This window comes from Lissotriton vulgaris, chromosome 5 (assembly GCF_964263255.1).
Source record: "Lissotriton vulgaris chromosome 5, aLisVul1.2, whole genome shotgun sequence".
NCBI lineage: Eukaryota > Metazoa > Chordata > Amphibia > Caudata > Salamandridae > Lissotriton > Lissotriton vulgaris.
Window position 1 is genome coordinate 784413298 of NC_141693.1, and position 24790 is coordinate 784438087.

The window sequence follows — 24790 nt, forward strand, 5'->3', positions numbered from 1 at the left end:
CTCCTGTAGCGTCCACCTTTAATCCAAAAAGAACATTATTTCGAGGGATGGGCCATAATAGCGGTAAATTGGCTAACTGCCTTAACCCCTGCTTCAGTTGTCAAAGCAAATTACCAAGCTCCTTTTGAAGAGATCGAATGGCTATCAACCAAAGAAAAAAAGGATTTGGAATATGTGCCTCTAATTTTAAAAGAAAGCCAAGGGATTTCAATTTAGTCTCAGATGAAGAGATCGATTTATATCTTGGCTGTATAGAGACTCTGTCGCAACAGTGACAAAATAGCTAGCGACCTAAAGATAATGGTCCTCCCACCAAATTTATATGTGGAAGGATTTTAGGTTGAATTACTGCGGAGACTACTCAATCTCCACTGTGAATAAACCCCTTTAACGGCCCTACAGAGTAACGGCCATTGAAGGCAGACCTCTAATTCCACCACACTGATTTAGATGGGTAGAATTAGAGGTCAGATTTCACTGCCTGTCAATGCCAGAAAACCCTGGAGGTAGGGGGCAATGAAAACTCCTAAATGCTTCCCTTGCCAGCTTGGCAGTCATTTCTAAATTTGGCGGGTGGCACCTACATCAGGGCAACTGCGTAATTGACTCTGTCTCCCTGGCAGAGAAATTGCCACCCGCTATAGTATAAATTATGCCCCATGTTAACATCAAGTAGCATTTTGGACATGTATCCTATAGAGCCATTCTCTGATTATTTCAGAATCAATAAAATTCAATTTTATTAATCAAAAAACACGCAGTGTGCTCTGTCTTCCGAATGAAAACCTCTAGGTCTCACCTGCATACCAGGGGAGACTTTAGATTCACTATTATATGCCGCTAAACTCGAAATTCTCTTACTCTCCATCTTTACTCTTACAATACCCTCTTCTTTTCCAGGCTAATAAAGTGCCTGTGGTCTATCCCACACACATTTAGGTCACTTATGTAACTATGTAACATGGTTCTTACAGCCACGGCCTGTGCAGGTAAGAGAGGTGGGGCCGGGTTGAGGGGGGGATTCAACAGATGACCACGAGGGAAAATTAAATAAAGAAATAATTTTCCCTTGTCGTCTGTCGAAATGCCCCGCAGCCGGCCCCACCACTCTTACCAGCACGGGCTGCTGCTTGGTTCCTAACAAGGGTGTCTTACAGAAATTCACTTTGCAGTATGGTATTAAAATTGTTAAATAAATTACAACCAATGTAATGTGGTCTCTGTGATGCTGCACGTTCACCACACACTTTTTCTCTGCCAGCTCTTCACCACTGGAAGACACAACATGCCAAGCCCAACCAGGGAAGAAATAAAGGGACATAGAGGAAAAAACACGTGGGGCACGGGGGCACTTGAGAACTCCCACGTAATGGATGGGGGGCCCCCATATAATATTTAAAATTCAAACAAAAGCATGGAAACACAGATGGACAGGCTCACATTACCCAAAAAAGCCCACAACACGGGAAGTGGGCCTTGTAGTCAGATTTATTTCCAGGTCTCAGTCTACCCCCAAAGAACCCACGGTTTCTTCCAAAACAAAAACAAAATTCTAGGAAAAGGAAGCATAAAAATAACCAGCCAGGCATGTGGTGAGGGAGAGGGGAAATGCACAACTAGTTGGTGAAATCTTCCTAATTTATCTTCCTCCCCCCACCTGCAATTGCGGCCTAATTTGTGATTCCCTTAAAGGCATTGCTTTGGAGCGGAGGGTGTTTAGATTTTAATAATTGTTATATCACTTGCATATGTTTCTAATTTGTCCCATGTCGTATATGCCCTTCTACAACTAGGCTGGAAAATTCTGACCCATGTGTGCGCAGGGGTCATAATTATGAGTTGGGCAGAGTTAACCACACCTGGTAATTTCTGTGTGTGACAAAGTCCACACCCTTGAACTTCACCCAGGGAACATAAACAAAGGTTAAACCTGCTGATAATGTTTTTGGGGAAATGGCGGGAAAATACGACAACATTACGATTTTTGGTGCTGAAAGCGCTAGCATCCAAATGTGCTGGACCATTTGGAAGGGCTTAACGTGTAAACTGCTATATTTATCGCACCAATACCTACCAAAAACACAGGGATATCAGATTTTGTTGGGTGAAATCAATCTTGCATCATGAACCGGAGCACTTGTAATCAGGGCCATGACTACATTTTTATTATTTTTAGCTGGCCACTACCTTGAAACCAGATCATTTCTCATATGGATCTATTCTAAGATCTGGTTTGTATCTTCGAGCGTGAGCAAGAGACTTAGTAATAGACTTTCAGAGCTTCACGAGACGAGTGACATGACATGAGGATCATTTATTATGCAGGGGGACAAGTATCTTCGAACACAAACTCAACAGCATGATGTCAGGAGCATGTTCCACTACATAATGATTAACTACTCGATGTAATCTTTTCTTGTGATCAAGAACAACAATATATTTCCATAAACATGTCATGCCCAAGTCGTACAAGTTGATGCTGAAAAACATTTAAATTATTTTAAAAATTAAATACATAAATAAGCACTCAAGTACTGAAAAAAGAGCCTATCAGTGTTGTTAAGTGCAGAAAATGTAATATTACTCACATTAATACACTGGATTAAGTTCAAATAACACATTATTGAAGTTAGCCCATACTGCATTCATTTGTATTGAGGGCCTCATTTAGGGGTTGGTGGACTGACCAACAAACTAGGATAGCAGAGACTCAGTGAAGAAATCGTGGCAGCTAGGAAAACTGTATCACTGCACCACCCAGTATAGTCACAAAAAGTTTTTCTCTTGTTACTATTTTTATTGCTGTTGGCCATCTCAAATGATCCACTGCCAGATGGGAAGGCGCAATTCGGGATGCAACTAAAATTACTGCCTAATGAGTCTAGAACTCAGGACACTTAGACAAGCACAACCCTGAAGAACCCCTTATCCAGGGCGAAACACATTGGTTGCATCTATTTGTAATGTTCACAAGAAGAAACAAGAAGAAATAATAAAAAATCTCTTTTGTTCTTGTCAATGAACTTAATGTTGCACGTGTCATGTCAATCGATGTGCTGCCTCTCATTGGTAATGTTCTTAGCAGAGACACAGTCTCTCTGTCAGACATGCCGCAACCCACCTGCCAATTTTTTTATTTGCCCCTGGTGTGGTGGCCCATTTTGGCGAAACTGCATCACCTAGAATGTAGAAGCAGCTTCGGAGCAAGCTATCAATGGCAGCCTATTTCAGCACACCACGTGGCAGGCGGAACTGGTCAGCATTGCTTACACTTTCCAAGACAAACACCCAAATCTTGGGTCTGTTTTGGAAAACGTAAAATCTCCCAGTGCCTACTGGACATTGACTATCTTTTTCCTGTATTGTATTTCTCTGCTGGCATGATGATCATGGATAGGGAAAATGCTTGACATAGCACGGAAAGGTCTTCCCTATAGAGGTTTGGTTTCCCATTCACCATGTCAACTGATGAATGTACAGTAGTTTCTGACCGCTCTTCTAAATGACTGACTACTTACTGCATATTGTACACCATATTACCATGAATACCAAGAAGCACATTCCACTCACGGTGCCTGGACATAATGTGACTCAAACCATTGAGCTGATCAGAGGTAGTATGCTGTCCCAAGCAGGCCTCTGTACAAGGGTGACAGCGACCCCCCACTTTAACACCTTGATAGGGGCTTGGGTGCCATTGTACATGAAACCTTGATAGTTTTTTCATAGCCCTTTTGACTTTTTGGCACTGGCCTCCAAACAAAAGTTTATTAACACTATTGCCAAAGAAGAGTATGACACGGGTCCCCATCTGACCCATGCCCTTATCATGCCTTCACCAAAGGACTACTCCTGATCAGAGAAGCACTAACACAATCTTTTCCTACCAATCAGTGCAGCACTAACATCCACTTTTAATGCCTTCCTTGACTCAGCTTAATTTCCGGATACTGGGGAATATGCTGCTATCATACCCCTGCTAAAGAAATCATCCACTGACCCAGCCACACTCTCCAGCTACATAGACTCCTACCATACCCGACAAAGGTCTTAGAGATCCTAATCAACTGCTTCCTCACCGACTACATGAGAAACAAACAGCTCATTGATGCCACCGAGTCTGGATTCAGGCCCAACGACAGTACAGAAGCAGCACTCATGGCCACCAAAGACGACATCGCATGATCCTTAATAGAGGAGACACAGCAGCCCTCGTTCTCCTGGACAAAGGCAGCATTTGACACAGTCTCACACTCCATACTCATCAGGTGCCTGAATGAGACTGGCATCCAAGAACCATCTTTCTGTTGGGTCTGTTCTATCTTAACAGACAGAATACAAGCTGTCAGCCTGATTCCTTACTCATCAAAAAGGCCAAAACTAATCTGAGGAGTGCCTCAAGGGTCACCGCTCAGCCCCACCCTCTTCAACGCATACATGGCCTCCCCTGGTCAGTGTCATCCATGCACATGACATCAACATGTTCTTCTACAGTAACAACATGCAACTCATACGGTCCCTCTTGGGCAATAACCCAACACAAAAAAACAAGCATACCGCCTGCAGGAATGAAGTTACTAACTGATGAAAGTCAAGCGTCTCAAGCTCAACTTTAACTAGACAGAAGTAGTGATCTACACCATGAACACCTCACTATGGTACGTACTGCAACTGGGAGCTGTCCGAACTCGGACCCACACCCACCACCCACACCAGGAAAATTGGAATAATCAACAGCAAGCTGGGCATGCCCGCACAAGACACCACTGTCAATGCATCCTGTTTCCAGAACCTCACCATAAAGAGAAAGATCTTCAAATAGCACTTAAGAAACACTAGAAAAACTGTCACTCATGCCTTAGTCACCAGCATGTTGGACTACTGCAACACCCTCTACAGCAGGATCACCAAGCAACTTACTACGAGACTATAAGCCATTGAGAACCTGGCAGCCAGACTCACCCTCAACTCTCCACACAGAACTCACATCACACTACATGTCAGGGAACTCCACTGGCTCTTGATACACAAATGTGCTCAGTTCAAACTCCTCACACACACATTCAAGGCACTGCCACTCAGGCCCGAGGAAGCGAAACATTTGCATGTCTTTCCACCAACCACCCAGCCACCTCCGCTCTGCAGGGCTCCTACTTGCATACATCCCATGCATAAACAGAATCAGATTAGGAGGACAGGCATTCTCTTGCATCACTTCTAAAGCATGGAACAGCTGCCACTGTACATAAGAGCTCTTTCCTCTCTTCTGCAAGAAGTTGAAGGCCTAGCTTTTCAATTAATCAAACTCCCCAAGGCAGGGTTAGGTGCGCACACCTGCTCAGTGCCCGGATATCCTTGTGGGTGATAGTGTGCTTTACAAATACACATAACATGACAGAGCTGTGGGGTGTGATACAATTTGAAACAAATGCGCATGAACGGAAAGAAGAAAGGTAAGCATGGAAGAGATAGAAGGGTGTATGAAGAGATGGGTGAGTGGGTCAGTTGCAAGGCTGGACAAATCAATGCAGCGAAGGGTGGATGCATGGATGGAGAGAATTGTAAGTTGATGGAGAGGAGATAGATGACATGGGTAAATTGAAAAAAAGATGGATGGAGGGTAGGATACAAAAATGGATGAATGGACGGATGGACTGTCAGACAGACGGAGGGAGGGATGGATGGAAAGAGGTAAGAATGTATAGATGGAGAAAAGAATGGAGAGGAAGGATTGCTGGTGGTGAGAAGGAAAGATGAGGGTTTGACGTCTGGAATTCTTTCAGACCATGGCTCCCCCCTGCACTAATCTGACTATCCCTGAGTACCCATGATCTCTATCCTGACAGCGGAGCCCGAGCATTATGTCCGATGCCTGGTGGAGCTGCTCTGTTCAGCTAATGAGGAGACCGGCCTTGGTTCATCCCCTGACCGTCACCTGCCCAGCCGGACCTTGGGCACAGTTTTTACCCGACTCCCTGTCTCGCCCTCCCCCCTTATCGTAATTCTGCAATTCTGCTTTTACCTTTGTCTCCTTTCTATCTATCTTTCGGACCGATGCCCGTTGGAGCTACCTTGAGAGCTAGAGGGAAGACTGGCTGTGGATTACCTCCTCACCCATCACCTACCCATTCGGTCTTAGGACTGGCTTTCCCTTTGTCTCTCATTCCGTCTTCCCCCTCGTCTTCTCCCTTTCTGACTCCCCCTCTCCCCTTTCCTCTCTTCTTGTTTCTCCTTCTCTCCCTTTAATGTGTCGCATATATTTGATGTTAAATGAAATTGTTATTATTGTTGTAACATTGTTGACCTTATATAAAGCGCTCTGATACCTCCGGGTCTACCCAGCGCTATATAAAACTCTTTAAATAAATAAATTAAATAAATGAGGGTGAGGAGGAAGCGGGAGGAAAGAAGGAAGGATTGAGAGAAGGATGGCTGACCGAATTCATTGAGAATTCAGGTGTGAAAGGCACCTAAAGCAGCATAATATTGGCTCCACCCTATTATGTTTAACCAGGCCACATATATTTACAAATGGCCTCATGTATTCGGGTGATTAATATCATTAACATAATGTAGTGCACTTGAACAGATACAGAAAGAGCAATTACTTTGTAATCTTTGACATGTACATGAGTGTGCAGACTAATGTTTTATTTGCAGTGACATTGAATTGTAGTTCCCATATATATATCTACATTTGTGTGGTTTGATTAATGTTGTTAACCCTTATATAATCATGTATGTATTTGAATAGAACCCTCTGCATCTATATTGTAACCAAATATGTATCCGTAATTATGCATTTAAACATGTATTGAGATGTTTGCCATGTTAATTTGACCAAAGGCCCTAAGCATTTGGATTTCTAAATTATTAACCTTCAACGTGAATGTTTGCTTTGGATGCAATATTTTTCTCTCTGTGGCAGGTGCAGTTGTACAATCTTACAAACAGAAAAGGCACATATTGTGTGAGAGATAGTGAGGTTCGGGAAGAGGACTTTTGGCAATGATGAAAAGGGAGTACTACTGTTTGTACGGAATTGAGTGATCGGAGGAATCCAAGGAGAGGAGGTTCTGATGTGCAGACCACTGGAAGGAAGTTTCAAGAGAAGCTGCCAAGTTTTACTGTATGAAGGTGGAAAATAAGTGATATGGGATTCTCAAATGTTCTTCTGTGGGGTTTAATTGGGGGTTTCACTTCAACTAGATTCAGACTGTTGTCAGGCTTAGAGAGGTACAGAACTCTTTGCAATATCAGTGTTTTGTGGCTTTGTGCTATGCGATGCTTTCATTCTTGAGAACTTCTACAGAAGTTCCAAGAGGCTGGCACCTTCTTGGATCTAAATAGGGTTTCTCCAATCAGTTCTGCATAGAGTAGGCTTAGTTTAGGTAACTAAGGGCTAGATGTAGGTAACTGGGAAATACTGATTCCTAAATACCGAATTTTACCAATTCGGTATTTAGGAATCAGTATTTCAGATGTAGGTAAGAATTCGGTAAAAAATGCTGAATTCTTAATATTCGTTATTACCGAATTGGTAATGGAGATTCAGTAATATTAATTTCCTACCCATTCATTCCTATGGGCTTGGAAGCCCATAGGAATGAATGTGAAGACATTCTGTATTACCGATTCGGTAATACCGAATCGGTAATACTGGGAGGTATTTCAAGGGTACAGGGTGTCCAAAGGACACCCTGTTGCACCCCTGAAATGTGCATGTGTGTGCACATTTGACTGCACTTACTCGGCGCGTCCGCTCGTCTGGTCTGATCATTATGCGATACATTTTGTGCTACCACCTGGTCTATACTCGGCCAGTGTTTACGTGGAGGAAATTAAATCATCTTATCGCTGGGACAGACTTGATATAGCCGCTTTTAATCTGCGTCTGACTGAGACAATTCCATCCTTTATCAACACTGAGCAGAATCTGAATGCTCCCATTTCTGGTTGGTTGACAGATGCAGTGTCGGCTCTCGTTCCTCGGTCTAGCAGCAAATGTAGATCCTTGCGCCCACCAGCACCTTGGTACTCGGATGAGCTGAAAATCCAACGTGCCAAATGTAAAGCCCTGGAGAGGAAGTGGAGGATGTCTTACTCCGCTCCTTCTAAAGTGATTTACAAAGAAGAACTAAAATTCTATCACGCAAACTGTAAACGTGCTAAGGCCTCTTACATCGCCTCCACAATCACTTCAGTGCAAAATTGTCCCCGGACTCTCTTTGCCACAGTTAAGAAACTCACAGGAGCTGATACCACTCCCGCGCTGCCGGCTTTAGATGGTATACAATGTAATGCCATTGCAGACTTTTTTATATCCAAGGTTGAGGGCATTTATCAATCTTTGGCCTCCCTTCCACCTCCAATTGATCTCTCTCAACCCGGTTCTTTCTGCAATGCTTCCGTCTCCCCTACTGAGTTCATTCACAACTGGACACCATTTGATGACTCCTCCTTCCTGTCTTGTTTAAAAAGCATCAGGTCAGGTTCCCCGCGGGACCCAGTCCCTATGAAGATACTGAAACAACTTGACCTTGAACCACGGAGATTCCTAATGAGGCTACTTAACATCTCTCTCACTGAATCTCGGGTGGAACAGGACTGGAAACATGCCATGGTCGTCCCCCTGCTTAAAAAATCTGGTGCTGACATCACAAATCTTGCCAACTTCAGGCCTATATCCCTGCTGCCAGCCTGTTCCAAAATATTGGAGCGCCATGTTAACACCCAGCTCAATGAGTTTGTTGAAAACGTGGGATATCTTCATCCATCCCAATCAGGCTTTCGCGCTAATTATTCCACTGAATCCGCACTCCTTGGGGTGATTGAGCGACTCCGACACGGTATCGATAGCGGTGAGACCTTTGCGCTTATTCTTCTTGATTTAAGCGCTGCTTTCGATACCGTGTCCCATTCCATCTTATTGGAGTCTCTCTGCTCCCTTGGTGTTGTTGGACCTGCGCTTGCCTGGGTGGCCTCATTTCTCAATGAGCGCACCTTTCAGGTTTTCTCAAACAAAGCTGAATCTGCGATTCACTCCTCTGCTTACGGCGTCCCTCAAGGGTCTATATTGAGCCCTCTGTTATTCAATATTTACATCAGACCACTTGCTTCTATCGTAGAGGACGCCGGTCTGTCTATATACTCATATGCAGACGACACGCAGATTGTGTTTTCTTTGTCTAGCAGCAGGGCTCAGGACACTTCTGCCCTTAAAACTGGCCTTTCTCGTGTTGCAGCTTGGATGCAAGCGCATCTGCTAAAGCTCAATGGTGACAAGACCGAGGTGATCATACTAGGCAAACATAAAGATCTGTGGGGCTCTAGACACTGGCCCAGTGATATGGGTCCGCTGCCTACCCCCGTGCCTGTTGCTCGTAACCTCGGTGTCCTGATCGACGATAAACTCTCGATGAGGCAGCAGGCAACTAAGGTCGCTGCAATCTGTTTTAATACTCTACGCTGGCTGCAGAAGATAATATGGATGTTGCCTGAGTCCACTCGAAGAACTGTCGTACAAGCCCTTGTGATGTCCCGCATCGACTATGGCAATGTGCTCTATCTAGGAGCAGATAAAGCCACAATCAATAAACTCCAGGTTGTACAGAACTCAGCTGCTCGCCTGCTGCGCAATGTTCCACGTAGAACGTCCGCAATGCAAGCTCTGCGTGACCTTCACTGGTTAAAAATTTCTGATCGTGTGGTCTTCAAAACTTTGTGTTTCCTATTTAAGATTCGTCAGGGTTTTGCTCCCATCTACCTTCACAATCTTGCCCAGCCATATCAGCCTGGCCGCTCTCTTAGGTCATCCAACAATGGCAATCTTGTGATTCCTAGAATCCGACTGGCAAAAATGGGAGGCCGTTCATTCGCATATCTAGGACCTAAGATGTGGAATGCTCTCCCGTTGGCGCTAAAAACAGAAACTAGTCGTCTTGCTTTCCGCAAAAAATTGAAGACTCTTCTGTTCTAAGTTCTTCGGTTCTGTTTTTCTTTTCTTTCAGCAATTGCTTGTTTTCTTCTTCAGTCTGTCCCTGGCGCCGGGAAACCCATTGCGGGTAGCTGTGCGCAATACAAGTTCAATAAATAAATAATAAATAAATAATAATAAATGCATGCCCTAAGGGCAAGGATGTGTGCCACATGGCACACTTCTAAAAGCAAAAAAAAGTGCTTTTTGAAAGGAAATCGCTATTTACCACCAACTTGGAGTTGGTGGTAAATAGCGATTCCTTAAGGCTGAGGTGCATTGTTTTAAGTGCTACCTACATTGCATTCAAGGAATCGGTATTACCGATTCCTTAAATGCAAGGCCATTAGGAATCGGTATTAAGGAATCGGTATTTACCGATTCCTTAATACCGAATCCTTCCTACATCTCAAATGCCTATATACCGGTCGGTAACGGTGAAATTTAACGAATTTCACCGTTACCGACCGGTATTGGGCCACCTACATTTAGCCCTTAGATTTTCTCATGCCTAGACAAGAGGACCACAAATCATATACAGATCATCAAATTCTCTTCCTTATTTTCTGAAGTTAAAAGTTGTTTTGGTTCCAAGATAGCCAAAGTTCCCATGATGATGTTAAAAATTTAGAAGACACTGTATTGTAATTGTCTACTAATGTTTTGTGGTGTTTGTCGAGAGATTTCGTTGACAGAACAACTGAGATAGGTACATTTATCTTTGCATGTGAAACTAAGGTGTGATTGATGTAGTGGGCCATTTGCACGGGGGAGCTGTACTAATCGGGTGAGTCCCCGCAGGCAAGGTTTCATTCAAGTGTGTTTAGGAAGGTCAGAAAGAGATTTCCAACCATTTCTCATTTGATTGAATACTATTGGTTTCTTTAACGGAGTCAACAAAGTTATATTTTACAATTGCTTTGTATTTGTTTGCAAGTGTATTGCTGAGGAGACTGTTAGTGAAAATTGTAAAGGAGGGTGAGCTGCTGTAGTGAGAGAGGCTGACTTCATGGTGTGTCGTGCTGATATAGGCCGGTGGGTGTACAGCCACGATGTTATTAGTTGTTTATGTTACGGAGTGCCGCACTGGCATTAGTTGTTGATTTAGAACGAGAATTGCGAGTAAATTATTGGTTCCTGCTCTGAAACAAACAATTCTAATTGTGATTATCGACATATTTATCTGAAAATGAAAGATTTTGAGATTTGATTAGGGGAGATGTCTTGATACCCATTATAGAAGGAGAAGAGGCACCACCCAAGGATACTTAAGGTCATTATATGGCGATAAATGTAGGGCTACCCACTTGCATTTGGCTTATCCAACAGTATAAGATAACTGAGAAAGGAGGGGAACTGGCATTTATACGTTACGGTACAATCAATGTGAGTATCATTGAAAATTTAAGGAGAATATAATATGAGAGAAACCACAGCCTATACCTACACAGTTTGAATTGCTCATTGTTGGGAGCATCTGGCCCATACCCGAGAGAAAGAGCGGTATCATAAGAGAGCTATAAAGGCAGTGCGTATTTAGCTTATGCGTGGTGAGATGCAGAACAAAGGAAGCAGAGAACTGACATGATAGAGGGAGCTAAGTTATACCCTGCGTTAACAGGTGATGCATTTGAGAAGGGAAAGAAAGAAAAGAAGATGAGTGGTTGAGTTAAAAGAACAAGATGAGAGAGGCAAAAACAGTGATAGTGACTCTAGTGACAGTCTTCTAAATGTGTTGTTGTCAGAACACCTGCCTCTGTATAATGAGACCCAGTGGAAGCGTTAATGTCATCGGAAACTCAGGAGTGGCTATGTCAACCATAAGTGTATACCCTGGAATGAGCCACCTCTATGAATGTGAATCAAACGCACCTAGGAAGAAACTCTGGGATTTATGTCCCCAGCCTCTCCAAAGCTTTCAATGTCCCCGATGCTTTTACGGTCCCACTACCATTGGTCCTGTGGTTCCTATAATCCCAGTTCCACCAGGTATGGAGGGGATAATTTGGTTGTTCCTTCCAAGCTGAAAATCCTGGAGAGGGCTTCTCCAAGATGAAATGTGGGGAAATGTGTCTCTTTAGTCCCTATAAATGCGCGTAACCCTTATGGTGCAAGTGCAGATTTGACCATGAACCAGACAGGATTTGGACGTTGAGGTTATTCCCAGGTTTGCCAAAACTAGGTAGGCTTACCCGGAAGCCACCTTTAAATATACACAGGGAGAAAAGTACCTAAAGCCCCTGGAATGCAGCAAAATGTTAGCACTCAGGAATAAGACAAATGTTTGAAGGTTGTTAATGGCACTTCAAATGAGAGTGGAAGCTCAGAGTTGAGTCAGGGAACAATTAAATCATCGAGGGTAAATCTAGTGGATGTGGGTAAATAAAACTGGAATTAGATAAAATGAAAAACGCAAGTCTTGAGCTGGCCCAATTGGACACTTATCAGGAAAGTGAACTTGTGTTTAGGAGTAAGGATGTTACCAGAGGAGCGAGACAAGCCAATAAATCGTCCGAAAAAAGCTCATAAATACGTAGCAGACTTGGATCATGCTACGGCTTTACATAAAAGTAATCAACTCTGTTTTAGTGCTATTGAAAAAGAGTGTATGAATATACTAGTAATAAAGTTGCAAATTTTCCTTTAGTACCCAGAGGAGATTATGTTTATGTACCTCGGAGTGGGAATGATCTTACATCACTCACTAACAATTTCGCCAGGTTAGGAGAGAAGCTTGTATAATGGTACAAACAAGTTGAGCGGGTTGTAAAAATCTGTAAAGTTTTGTGGACTGATTTGAATACTTTATTTGATATTGTGGTCCACTGTGATTTGTGGACAGCCTGTAAAATAGCTACAGAATAGCCCGAGTGAGAGCCAGTCAGGGACCCATTGACAAATGGTCCACTGCCCATAGTAATGAAAAATTATAACCAGGTGATGACATGGCTGAAGTCTAAAGTGTCTCCTCAAGATATTGACTGGGTCAAGATTGACTGAATGACCCAGAAACCTAAAGAGATGATTCATGCATATTATGAGAGATTGTTGCAGACATTTGAACAGTATAGTGGACAGGCACCATCGAGTCCACGCTTGAGCTGGACAGAAGCCGTCGACTCCACGCTCGAACTGAGAGGTTGGATGGGCGTATGTACCTAAGGCTACCAGCCAAGGACAGATGTGGTATAGTACCTGACTTCTGCAGGTCTTACCAGGGAATATGCTGAACTGTCAGATCACTGGTTTAGTATCACTCACATACACACCGACGCTCCATTTATATTTTTCACTTACATTTTTTCACTCACGTGTAGCAGTAGCTATATTAAGAGATCCTGATGAAAGCCATGACACTTGTATAGGTCAATAGGCTAAAACATGTTGATCACTTTCGAGTGCAACTGCCCCTAACGTTGGCAATTACACTACCTACTACTTGCTTTTAAGCCTAGCACCAGGTACCAATAATAAACTGTGTTTGACCAACCTTGTAGCTAGTTTTAATCACTGTTTAGGTAGCACTGCACTCCCTCCACCACACACTTCGCTCACATTGGGTTTTATAAGTCCCCCTCTTCTCTGAGACATCCCTGAGCTCCTTCTTCGCAGCGAGAGGGTTGTAGCCCATGTCACAACTAGGTTTGTGATGCGAGGAGGTATCACTAATACGAAACATGACACTTCTGGTGTGTGAGGGAAACCACCCTTAAAAGGGACTTACCCCACCATCCCCCTCCTAGCATAGTTGTTCCCACCCATACCCTTGCACGATGCGAGCACAGACCTGAGGGCTCTTTGTGTGTACGGAATTGGGAGACATAAGGAATCCAAGGACGTTCTACTGGAAAGGAGATTCAAGAGTAGTTGCCGAGTTTTACTGTATGAATGTGGAAAATAATTGAACATGTGACATGAGATTCCGGAATGTACTTTTGTAGTGTATAATTGGAGATCACACTTCAGCTAGATTCAGACTGTTGTTAGACTTAGAGAGGTACAGGCCTATTTTGCGATACATCTATTGAGTAGCTTTGAGCTAGGGAATACTTTTAGGTTTGAGAACTTCTACAGAAGTTCCACGATGCTGACACCTTCTTGCTTTATTGGATCTTAATAGGGTTTCCTCAATCAGTTCTATATAGAGTAGGTTTAGTTTAGGTAACCTAGATTTACTCATGCCTAGACAAGAGGACCGCAAATCACATACAATTCACCAAATTCTCTTCCTTATTGTCTGTATTGCTATCACCAAATTCTCTGTATGCTTCATGTCATGGGGAATAACTTTTGTCAGAGTACTCGGTCTGCCAGTAGTTATTCTGTACATTTACAATATATCCTTGAGGCTTGTGTACATTAGTTTGTCTTTGAATTTGTAATAAACCCTTACTTAATCTCATTTGTGGACTTTGGGTTCTCACTGTGTGACCAAATTGGTTTCACTGTAAAGGCACCTAAAAAGGTTCATTGCAGAGAAATTTGAACATTCGGCCCAGCGCCCTGTCATACCTTATGGCCAGGTCATACTGTTTTCATGTTTCTTTCGGGGAAGAAACCAAACAAGTGCAGGGCTCCGTAACCTCACTGCCATCAGGAATGAGGTAAACAGCGAAGGGTATTTATTTTTCCAGGCTACTTCCTTGCCCTGTGGCGGCCCTGTACAACTTCACTGACAGCAGAAGCCAGCTCTTATGTATTTTAAGCTGCCCATGTTAATGTAGCCATGCGCTGTTCCCATGTCCGGATGTGAGTACCTGCTCTGAACTGGGCGCTCACTCTTGGCCAACAGGTGTGGTAATTTCCTGAGTATCACTTCGCTCAGCTGCACAGCGCCGCTACTACAATTTTGGACTCTTTGAATCAATTAACGCTTGTGATTTAGCCAGGCAAGTTGCACCCGTCCCAAATGTGTTGTAACCATTGGTAGGAATCGTGTCTATTTAATAACAACGGCGTGCAACATCCTTGCCCTTCCAGGGATGAATTGGAGAGTCTACCAGCATGGCTTGTATGTATTCAAAGCAGCTCAGATTTAATTTAATGCGCAGAATTCGGAATTGCACAGTCCTTTCTTTTTAATATGCCCCTTTCGATGTACGCCGCTGAAAAGGAATGCTGTGCATATTTCTTGTGGTGGCGTTATCATAACATTCTTCTAGTGGCTGCACAGCGCAGCCTGCTTTCGACGTCTAGCACTACACTTGAACATTATAGGCTGGTCTGTGACGTTTCTTGGGCCGCAAAGCACGTGGGTGCCTGACAACATCAAGTGTGGCTGAGGGAAACACATCTAGCTGATCAGTTTTTAACTCCTGTTTAGCTCGATGTGCTGCATTATTTGCAACTTGGCATATTGTGCTACGCCAGTACAGCGTTTTAGGGTCCTGGGTTTAAGTCTGGGGGCACAGGTCTTTTTGGGAAATGTGGTATTTGCAAACAGCAGGGTGCTTCTGATAAGCTGACATGGTTGAGTGCTATTCAGTTCCAACTCAGGCTTTAGTTCCAGCTAGGAATTCCAAGTCCGGTTCTGGCCCAGTGAGTATTTTACCATTCCACCATGAGTCAAAGCGAATGTTGTAGGATCAGCCTATGACCAATGTGTCTACATTTTATCTGCTTCGTTTACCCTAGTTTTGAATTTATTATGCATTTGTAATGCTTTCACTCCTCCAAGAGAGGAAGTGTGTTCTCTGATTTCCACAAGTGGCTTTTCGGTCACACAAGTCATGAGACCAGATCCTGACTCAGCCATTTGCCACACAGTGTGATTTCAAGCACATTACATTTACTGGCTGCTTCAGGCGACTGATCCAGAGCCACTACATACCGAAGAGGGAACTGAAAAAGAACACAGGAGGGGACTTGCTACAGCCTCTTACGGGAATACCTGAATGTAAAAATGATGCAACCCTGACTGGTGAGCTGCCTCTCAACATTAAAAATGTAATGAGCATGCACAAAACCAATAGGTCTGGTGTTTGCAGCCAACCTTTTGGCTTTGCCAGAGTTTGTTTGTTTTGCCATGGTTTTTGTCCAAGTTTATTGTTGGAGGATCTGTGCCATCCCCATATTCATAAAAATTAGAAGTTGGATAAAATCAAAATTAATTTGGGTCTTGAAAGCACCCATTGTTATAGTTGTTACTGGTACTAAGAGGAACTACTTTTTTATGCATATGCATTCCTTGTAAAAGAGCAGAAATCCCATCACAGTGAAGTAAGCCAATGGCTGACACGGGCTGACCCATTGCCCCATGCTGCATGCTAGAATGGGCATATGAATACATGTGAATGACACAGCAACAGACTAATGGAGGAGGAGGATTAAGGAAATCCCCTATAAGTAAGTATATATATATATATATATATATATATATATATATATATATATATATATATATATATATATATATATATATATATATATATCAAATTCTACTAAAATCAAAAGGTCTTCGCTAACGATAGACCTAATAAAACATAGGCACAATATGGAAAAAAAGAGAGCACTGGCTCAAACTCCCCATTGAAATGTTTTTCGAAGAACTCCGCCATGTTTCAAAGTGAGTAGAAAGTGAGTTAGGGAATGAGTGAGTGATCAAGCAAGGGAGTGAGTGATTGAATCAGTGAGTAAATATCTAAATGCATGAGGGGAAAAACAGAGAGGAAGGAAATGATTGGGTGGGAGAATGATAGAAAGAGCGAGTGAGCAAGGAAATAAGTGAGTGAGCGAATGAGTAAGCAGATCTGATTTGTGAGTGCCTGAAAGTCAATGAATGAGAGATTGAGCAATAGTGGAGCGATTGAGTGAATAGTTATGCAAACCGGTGGAGTTCACACTGCTGATTTTACAGCTTGTACAGTCAGCCTCAGTCTGCCAAAATAGAGTGAAAAGTTGTTGATTGGTCTTAGTCACGAAGATGAAAGTCCGTGCTACATCTGTTCAATGATTCAGAAAAGGGGGTGGTGATGAACAGAGTGTCTGAATTAAGCAGATCACTCTTACCCAGTCCAAAGATCAGGGCTTGATCCATCACCGTTTTTTAGCTCACTGCACCATCCCAGCTCAGAACCTGGCTACATGCATATTAGTCTGTTCCTGTCCCAGTGCATGATGGGAACAGGGCAAACTAAACTACCAAGCCAATTCTTATACTGGGAAGGAAACAAGCTACCGAGGACCGGTTTCTGGCATTTCAGCCGTCGTCGGCCCGGCTTGCTTGAATCCTGATGGTGCAATGAGCAAGGGACTCACATCTGAGTATACCCTTCCACGCTTATGGTGGACAAAATGATTCAGAAAAGGGGGTGGTGATGAACAGAGTGTCTGAATTAAGCAGACCACTCTTACCCAGTCCAAAGATCAGGGCTTGATCCATCACCATTTTTTAGCTCACTGCACCATCCCAGCTCAGAACCTGGCTACATGTATATTAGTCTGTTCCTGTCCCAGTGCATGATGGGAACAGGGCAAACTAAACTACCAAGCCAATTCTTATACTGGGAAGGAAACAAGCTACCGGGGACCGGTTTCTGGCATTTCAGCCGTCGTCGGCCCGGCTTGCTTGAATCCTGATGGTGCAATGAGCAAGTGACTCACATCTGAGTATACCCTTCCACGCTTATGGTGGACAAAATGATTCAGAAAAGGGGGTGGTGATGAACAGAGTGTCTGAATTAAGCAGACCACTCTTACCCAGTCCAAAGATCAGGGCTTGATCCATCACCGTTTTTTAGCTCACTGCACCATCCCAGCTCAGAACCTGGCTACATGCATATTAGTCTGTTCCTGTCCCAGTGCATGATGGGAACAGGGCAAACTAAACTACCAAGCCAATTCTTATACTGGGAAGGAAACAAGCTACCGGGGACCGGTTTCTGGCATTTCAGCCGTCGTCGGCCCGGCTTGCTTGAATCCTGATGGTGCAATGAGCAAGGGACTCACATCTGAGTATACCCTTCCACGCTTATGGTGGACAAAATGATTCAGAAAAGGGGGTGGTGATGAACAGAGTGTCTGAATTAAGCAGACCACTCTTACCCAGTCCAAAGATCAGGGCTTGATCCATCACCGTTTTTTACCTCACTGCACCATCCCAGCTCAGAACCTGGCTACATGCATATTAGTCTGTTCCTGTCCCAGTGCATGATGGGAACAGGGCAAACTAAACTACCAAGCCAAATCTCGGTGATGGATCAAGCCCTGATCTTTGGACTGGGTAAGAGTGGTCTGCTTAATTCAGACACTCTGTTCATCACCACCCCCTTTTCTGAATCGTTTTTGGCCACTATAGGTGTGGCAGGGTATACTCAGACATGAGTCCCTTTCTCACTGCACCATCAGGATTCAAGCAAGCCGGGCCGAAGACGGCTGAAATGCCAGAAACCGGTCCCCGGTAGCTTGTCTCCCTTCTGGTGAAGAATTGGCTTGGTAGTTTAGTCTGCTCTGTTCCCATGATGCACTGGGCCAGGGACAGACTGATTTGCATATAGCCATGTTCTGAGCTGGGATGGTGCAGTGAGATAAATAACAGTGATGGATCAAGCCCTGATATTTGGACTGGGTAAGAGTGGTCTGCTTAATTCAGACACTCTGTTCATCACCACCCCCTTTTCTGAATCGTTTTTGGCCACTATAGGTGTGGCAGGGTATACTCAGACATGAGTCCCTTTCTCACTGCACCATCAGGATTCAAGCAAGCCGGGCCGAAAACGGCTGAAATGCCAGAAACCGGTCCCCGGTAGCTTGTCTCCTTTCTGGTGAAGAATTGGCTTGGTAGTTTAGTCTGCTCTGTTCCCATGATGCACTGGGCCAGGGACAGACTGATTTGCATATAGCCATGTTCTGAGCTGGGATGGTGCAGTGAGATAAATAACGGTGATGGAACAAGCCCTGATCTTTGGACTGGGTAAGAGTGGTCTGCTTAATTCAGACACTCTGTTCATCACCACCCCCTTTTCTGAATCGTTTTTGGCCACTATAGGTGTGACAGGGTATACTCAGACATGAGTCCCTTTCTCACTGCACCATCAGGATTCAAGCAAGCCGGGCCGAAGACGGCTGAAATGCCAGAAACCGGTCCCCGGTAGCTTGTCTCCTTTCTGGTGAAGAATTGGCTTGGTAGTTTAGTCTGCTCTGTTCCCATGATGCACTGGGCCAGGGACAGACTGATTTGCATATAGCCATGTTCTGAGCTGGGATGGTGCAGTGAGATAAATAACGGTGATGGATGAAGCCCTGATCTTTGGGCTGGGTAAGAGTGGTCTGCTTAATTCAGACACTCTGTTCATCACCACCCCCTTTTCTGAATCGTTTTTGGCCACTATAGGTGTGGCAGGGTATACTCAGACATGAGTCCCTTTCTCACTGCACCATCAGGATTCAAGCAAGCCGGGGCGAAGACGGCTGAAATGCCAGAAACCGGTCCCCGGTAGCTTGTCTCCTTTCTGGTGAAGAATTGGCTTGGTAGTTTAGTCTGCTCTGTTCCCATGATGCATTGGGCCAGGGACAGACTGATTTGCATATAGCCATGTTCTGAGCTGGGATGGTGCAGTGAGATAAATAACGGTGATGGATCAAGCCCTGATCTTTGGACTGGGTAAGAGTGGTCTGCTTAATTCAGACACTCTGTTCATCACCACCCCCTTTTCTGAATCGTTTTTGGCCACTACAGGTGTGGCAGGGTATACTCAGACATGAGTCCCTTTCTCACTGCACCATCAGGATTCAAGCAAGCCGGGCCGAAGACGGCTGAAATGCCAGAAACCGGTCCCCGGTAGCTTGTCTCCTTTCTGGTGAAGAATTGGCTTGGTAGTTTAGTCTGCTCTGTTCCCATGATGCACTGGGCCAGGGACAGACTGATTTGCATATAGCCATGTTCTGAGCTGGGATGGTGCAGTGAGATAAATAACGGTGATGGATCAAGCCCTGATCTTTGGACTGGGTAAGAGTGGTCTGCTTAATTCAGACACTCTGTTCATCACCACCCCCTTTTCTGAATCACATCTGTTCAATGTTCTTGAACCAAGCAGTCACTCAACCTGATGGGTCCCTTGGTACACCCAGGGACGGGCTTGTATATAGGGCAATCAGGCAGTGCCCGATTGGTTGGTCTGACAGATCACCATGTGAGCCATTCTTTGCAGGTTTGGGTCGGTTTTATGGCCAGGTCGGCAATTTTTACTATTGATTTCCCTAATATTACCACTTTTTTTTAACTAAATGGTTCGCTAATGTGGGCCACTTTTATTTTGGTGGCCGGAGCTATTTTTTGACCCAATCCGACACTGGGTACACCTAGCCTTCACCGGCATTGACATTTGACGTTGGTAGGTGGTACAGCCAATTAGGGGGTTGTGACCGCCCTGTAACGAGTCCAGATTTTTGACGAAGGTATCCAGATTGACCTAAACATTAATGTGCAATGGAGAAAATTTAATTTGTTTGGCCAATTCAGAACTGGTATGAATTCAAATTCCTCTGTGGACCACAGGGTGCTAAAAAGCTCCCATTCGACTAGCAGCCAAATCTCATCATGCAGTGAATCAACTCTTAAACAATACAGGTTATGTGGGATCACATGGGAAACTGGCAACCAGGAAGTAAAACAATTCAGTTTAGAGCATCTTCAATACGTATTGTTTATTTCATTTTACGGGCTCTGATTCGAGGTACTTAGAAGATCAGAAACCACGACCAGTCGAGATCACATGTACATCGCAACTGAACAAATAAATGTAACTCACGACAAGCTGAGCACCTACCGAAGCCCACACTCTGCAGTGGCTCTTTAAATCCGACGTCATCCAGAGACAGCCCCTCTGGGTCAGGGGGTGCCTTGCACCGGAGGCGCGTCTCACAGTCTGAGCCAAAGGACAACGGGACTTCCAAGAACAGAGCTGGCAACAGGCAGCCAAGCAGCCCAGACAGGCGCGCGGAAAACACCATCCTACACTTCTGCGTTTCCTTCTGCGCCAGAAATAACCGGGCTATACAGCAAGGGACAAGTGTGGGTATTTTGGGCAGTTGGCGGGCCTCGGCCTGGAGCCAGAGGGCCAGTTTAAAAATACATAAATTAATATACTTGTCAGGCACGTCGAGGGGCAGCCTGCGCTTTTGGACGGGTGGAACATTGGGCTCATTGACTTCCCTCCCAGCCCTTTCTTCCCCCCTAGGACTGCCCAGTACAGGTGGTGACCGTGAGCACGGCGCGAGGACAGCCCAGTACAGGTGATGACCGTGAGCATGGCCCGAGGACAGCCCAGTACAGGTGATGACCGTGAGCACGGCGCGAGGACAGCCCAGTCACAGGTGATGACCGTGAGCATGGCGCGAGGACAGCCCACTGCAGGTGATGACGTGAGCATGGAGCGAGGACAGCCTAGTACAGGTGGCGATCGTGATCACGGCGCGAGGACTGCCCAGTACAGGTGGTGACCGTGAGCACGGCGCGAGGACCGCTTCTGAACCAAGATCACGTCGTTGCAGAGATTCCCCTGATCGCTCAAACCACGCCTAGAGACTCTCTCCATATCTTTAGTTATATGTAGTATCATTTAGAATATTCTCAGGACAACAAGACAAAAAAAGTGTCTTAAAGTGAATGAATAGGGTGCTACGTTCCATGATATTAATCGGTGAAATCACATGAAGAAGTAACTTTATGTGACATAACTATACTACTGCAACTCCTATCACTACTACTCCTGTTCTGACTTCTATTATTACTTTTGCTACAGCAGTTGCAACCACTGGTATTACAAATGATGCTACGGTTGCAGCTCCTACTGATAACGGATTCTACTCCTACGGACACAACCACTACAGCTACAGTAGTGAAGAGTGCTGCTACTATTACTCCCTCTAACTCTTCTACAACTGACAACCAATATTACTATGACTATTACTGCTACTGCATCCAGTACTTTTGTTACAACTACAAGTTCTACAACTGGTAACACTCCTACACATACAACTACTATTATTTCTACTATTAATACTTCTATTTCAGAAACTACTACAACTACTGCTGCTAGTACTATTAATAACTCTATTGTTATGACTCTTACTACTATTTATATTATTAGTAATTGTAACTTGAGGTGATGAGTGGCTCAGTAAAGAAGTGATGTTAGTTTCAACCAATTCAGTGGTACTCAAATTCAGAAACAGTAAACAGTCCCAAGGGGTCAAACCTATCCTTCTTGAGTCTCTCTAGAGATCTCTGGAGCAGGCGCATTCTACTCATGAGAAAGCCAGTGACCATGGAGTCTTACCAGCCCGTCGCAGTTGCTGATGGCCACACGCGCTCCAGGCATGTCGGATATATCCCCAGTGAACACACACTCCCGGCGGACTGGCTCCTGGAAGAGCTCTTGGAAATCCTCTTGCCACTCAGCCAAAGCTCTGGGAGCCACCAGCCGACTATTGGGTTTGAGGCGAAGATGCAACTCCTTTCCAAATACGGTGACGTTAAAGTAGACACTGCCTTTGTCGTCACTGTGGGATCCAGCCAGGTTGGGGACGCTCCGGGCAACCCTCTGCCAAGGGTGCTTTGAGGCGTGCTTCTCCTTGAAGCTTTCTCCTGCTGAGACCACGTGGGAGAGATACCGGCCGCGGGAATCCGTACTGAATGGGACAATCACACCATATTCACCCAGCTTTGCAAAACGATCCACTGTAGAAGACAAATATAGATTTTATGAGGAAATGTCCATGAACTGAAACAATGAACATCAGGTAAAGTTGTTTTTCCAAGAGTATCATCAATTTTACTGATAATCAATTTCCCACAACTTTTCAACAGCGTTGTTTTTTCTTTCCCCGTACCACATTTTTCCATTTAAACACAAGCCTCACAGAACATGGTATTCAACCCATACTTCATTATCCTCTGCATCGTTACAGTTACCTGCATAGACCACACCATACAGTCCATTGCTCTAGACTCTTATTCACTGAATCCAGCGCCTGCCCCAGTTGCAGTTTAATGGCTGCCTTAATCACCCTAACAGCCTCCAGAATAGCAATAATACATTTGGTGTTGCTGTCGCCTACGCCTGTCCAGTCAAAATGGTGAAGAGTACAACACAAGTGACGCTAAAAGCTTACAGGCAAAGCAGTAGCATGACAGTCCATTTCTTTGTCTGTCACCGCCTAGATACTCATTTACCACAAAACTGCATTGACAAAGACACCTTCTGACAGCCTACACCATATCGTGCTAGACAAGCAGGAAATGCTCTGCTGATCTGGAAGTAAAGATGAAATAATGGGAACTGCACAGAGGTTTACCACTTGCAGGTCAAATATGATAACATTGTATGTTGGTTATCAGTTTGGGTCACTCCAAAACCAGAAGAGTAGTGAGCAAAAAATGCATTTCGAAACAAGTTACCATTGACTGGCATTCCATCACTTGCACCATGGCATAACTGTGTGAGGTAACATTTCTTCTCTCACAATGTAATAGACATCACCACCATCAGACACAGAAACAAAACAAATGCAGTGCCATCAGATTGGCTTCCCCTTACCGCAAAGAGAAAATGAAACAGACTTGAGGCTGCACTGTACCCTGGGCAACAAATAACCCAACACTAGTTGGCATCCATACCTCTGCCCCCTGACCCCTCACCTCCACTAGTATAACGGTTCAACAGGGCAGCTATTGACTGGGAGAGCCTGCTTTACAGAGTCCCATGGAGCTGTGCATCTCATATTTCCTGGAGTACAAAAAACGCGCATTTGTATTTTAAGCACCAAAACCAGCGGGGGCTTGCAAATGGGAGAACAAATAATTTAGCTTCTGTTGCTTTCGAGAACTCTGTTCAAAAAGATGCAAAGAAGATCTGCAAAGATAGGTCCCTAACACAGTCCGGGTGTTTGTTTAAAAAAATAAAATTTCACACAGTATCTTAGAATATAAAATGTTCTCCTGGCAATACTGTTAAAAGGACCCATGAAAAACAATGCTGGTTAATTCATTTACTTAACAAGCAGCATTGGAGCATTTCATTTGGTTTCACTACCTGATACCAAGCAGTGGACAGCGCTGAAATGAATGAACATATTTGTATGAATTCATACCTTCAATCCTAGTTGCAGCTGCAGCAGCCAGCCAGCAGCTCAGAGCGAAAAAGCAAGAACACATTCCATACATGTGGGTAAAATCCATGAGATGTTGCTCTGGGGCGAAAAAAGGGTCCTGAACTTCCTAAGTCAAGTAACCAAGTCAGCAGAAAAGTTATGTCAGCGAAGGTCGAAGAGTAAAAGTTTTCCTTTCCCTGGCTCCTTTCCCCTGCCTTGATCCTCGTTAGCTGTTGCACAGAGAGAGGATGATAAAGCGATCTTTCAGGGCTCTGTGCATGCAGCCAGGCGTTTTACAATCTGCTCTCTCCCCCCGCAGCTCCCGTTGGAGTGCAGCAGGCTGACAGATCAGGGGAGGCACACAGAAAGGGTGGAGGGAGCCAGAGAGACCGAGACGGGCTCTGAGTGGCAGACTTTTTGGCCCCCGGTGAACTGTGCCTAACTGAAGCAAGTCCCATCCATTTAGGAAGACGAAAAGGAAGGGAGGCGTGAAGGGGGAGCGAGGGAGGGGAGAAGGCTGCAGCTGAGAGAGGGAGGGCAGGCGGCCCGTGGGAGGGGGGCGTTAAGGGGGTCTGCCTAGAGATGCATGAGCATAGTGACATCATCAGAGTGACACTCGATAAGGTGCAGTCACACCCTCGGGCCTCTGTTGTAATAACTTCAGGGCAGCGAAGAGAGGCGGGAGTGGCGTAGGGGGAAGAGGGAAGCGATAGGATAGCATGA

At 44.6% G+C, this 24790-nt stretch overlaps 1 protein-coding gene across 2 annotated transcripts in view; it reads right to left on the minus strand.

The window, feature by feature from the left end:
- Positions 1–24418, minus strand: part of ADAMTS14 (ADAM metallopeptidase with thrombospondin type 1 motif 14) — a 508740-nt gene extending 484322 nt beyond the window's left edge. The window contains exons 1-2 of one of the 2 annotated variants that reach the window (XM_086922254.1): positions 24068–24418; positions 22255–22655 (exon numbers count right to left, since the gene is read on the minus strand). In XM_086922254.1, the coding sequence (XP_086778380.1) occupies positions 22255–22655; positions 24068–24155 (489 nt within the window). In that variant the 5' untranslated portion in view covers positions 24156–24418. The remainder of the gene's footprint in view (positions 1–22254; positions 22656–24067) is intronic. The other variant, XM_086922255.1, reaches the window with a different exon arrangement.
- Between the last annotated feature and the right edge of the window lie 372 nt (positions 24419–24790).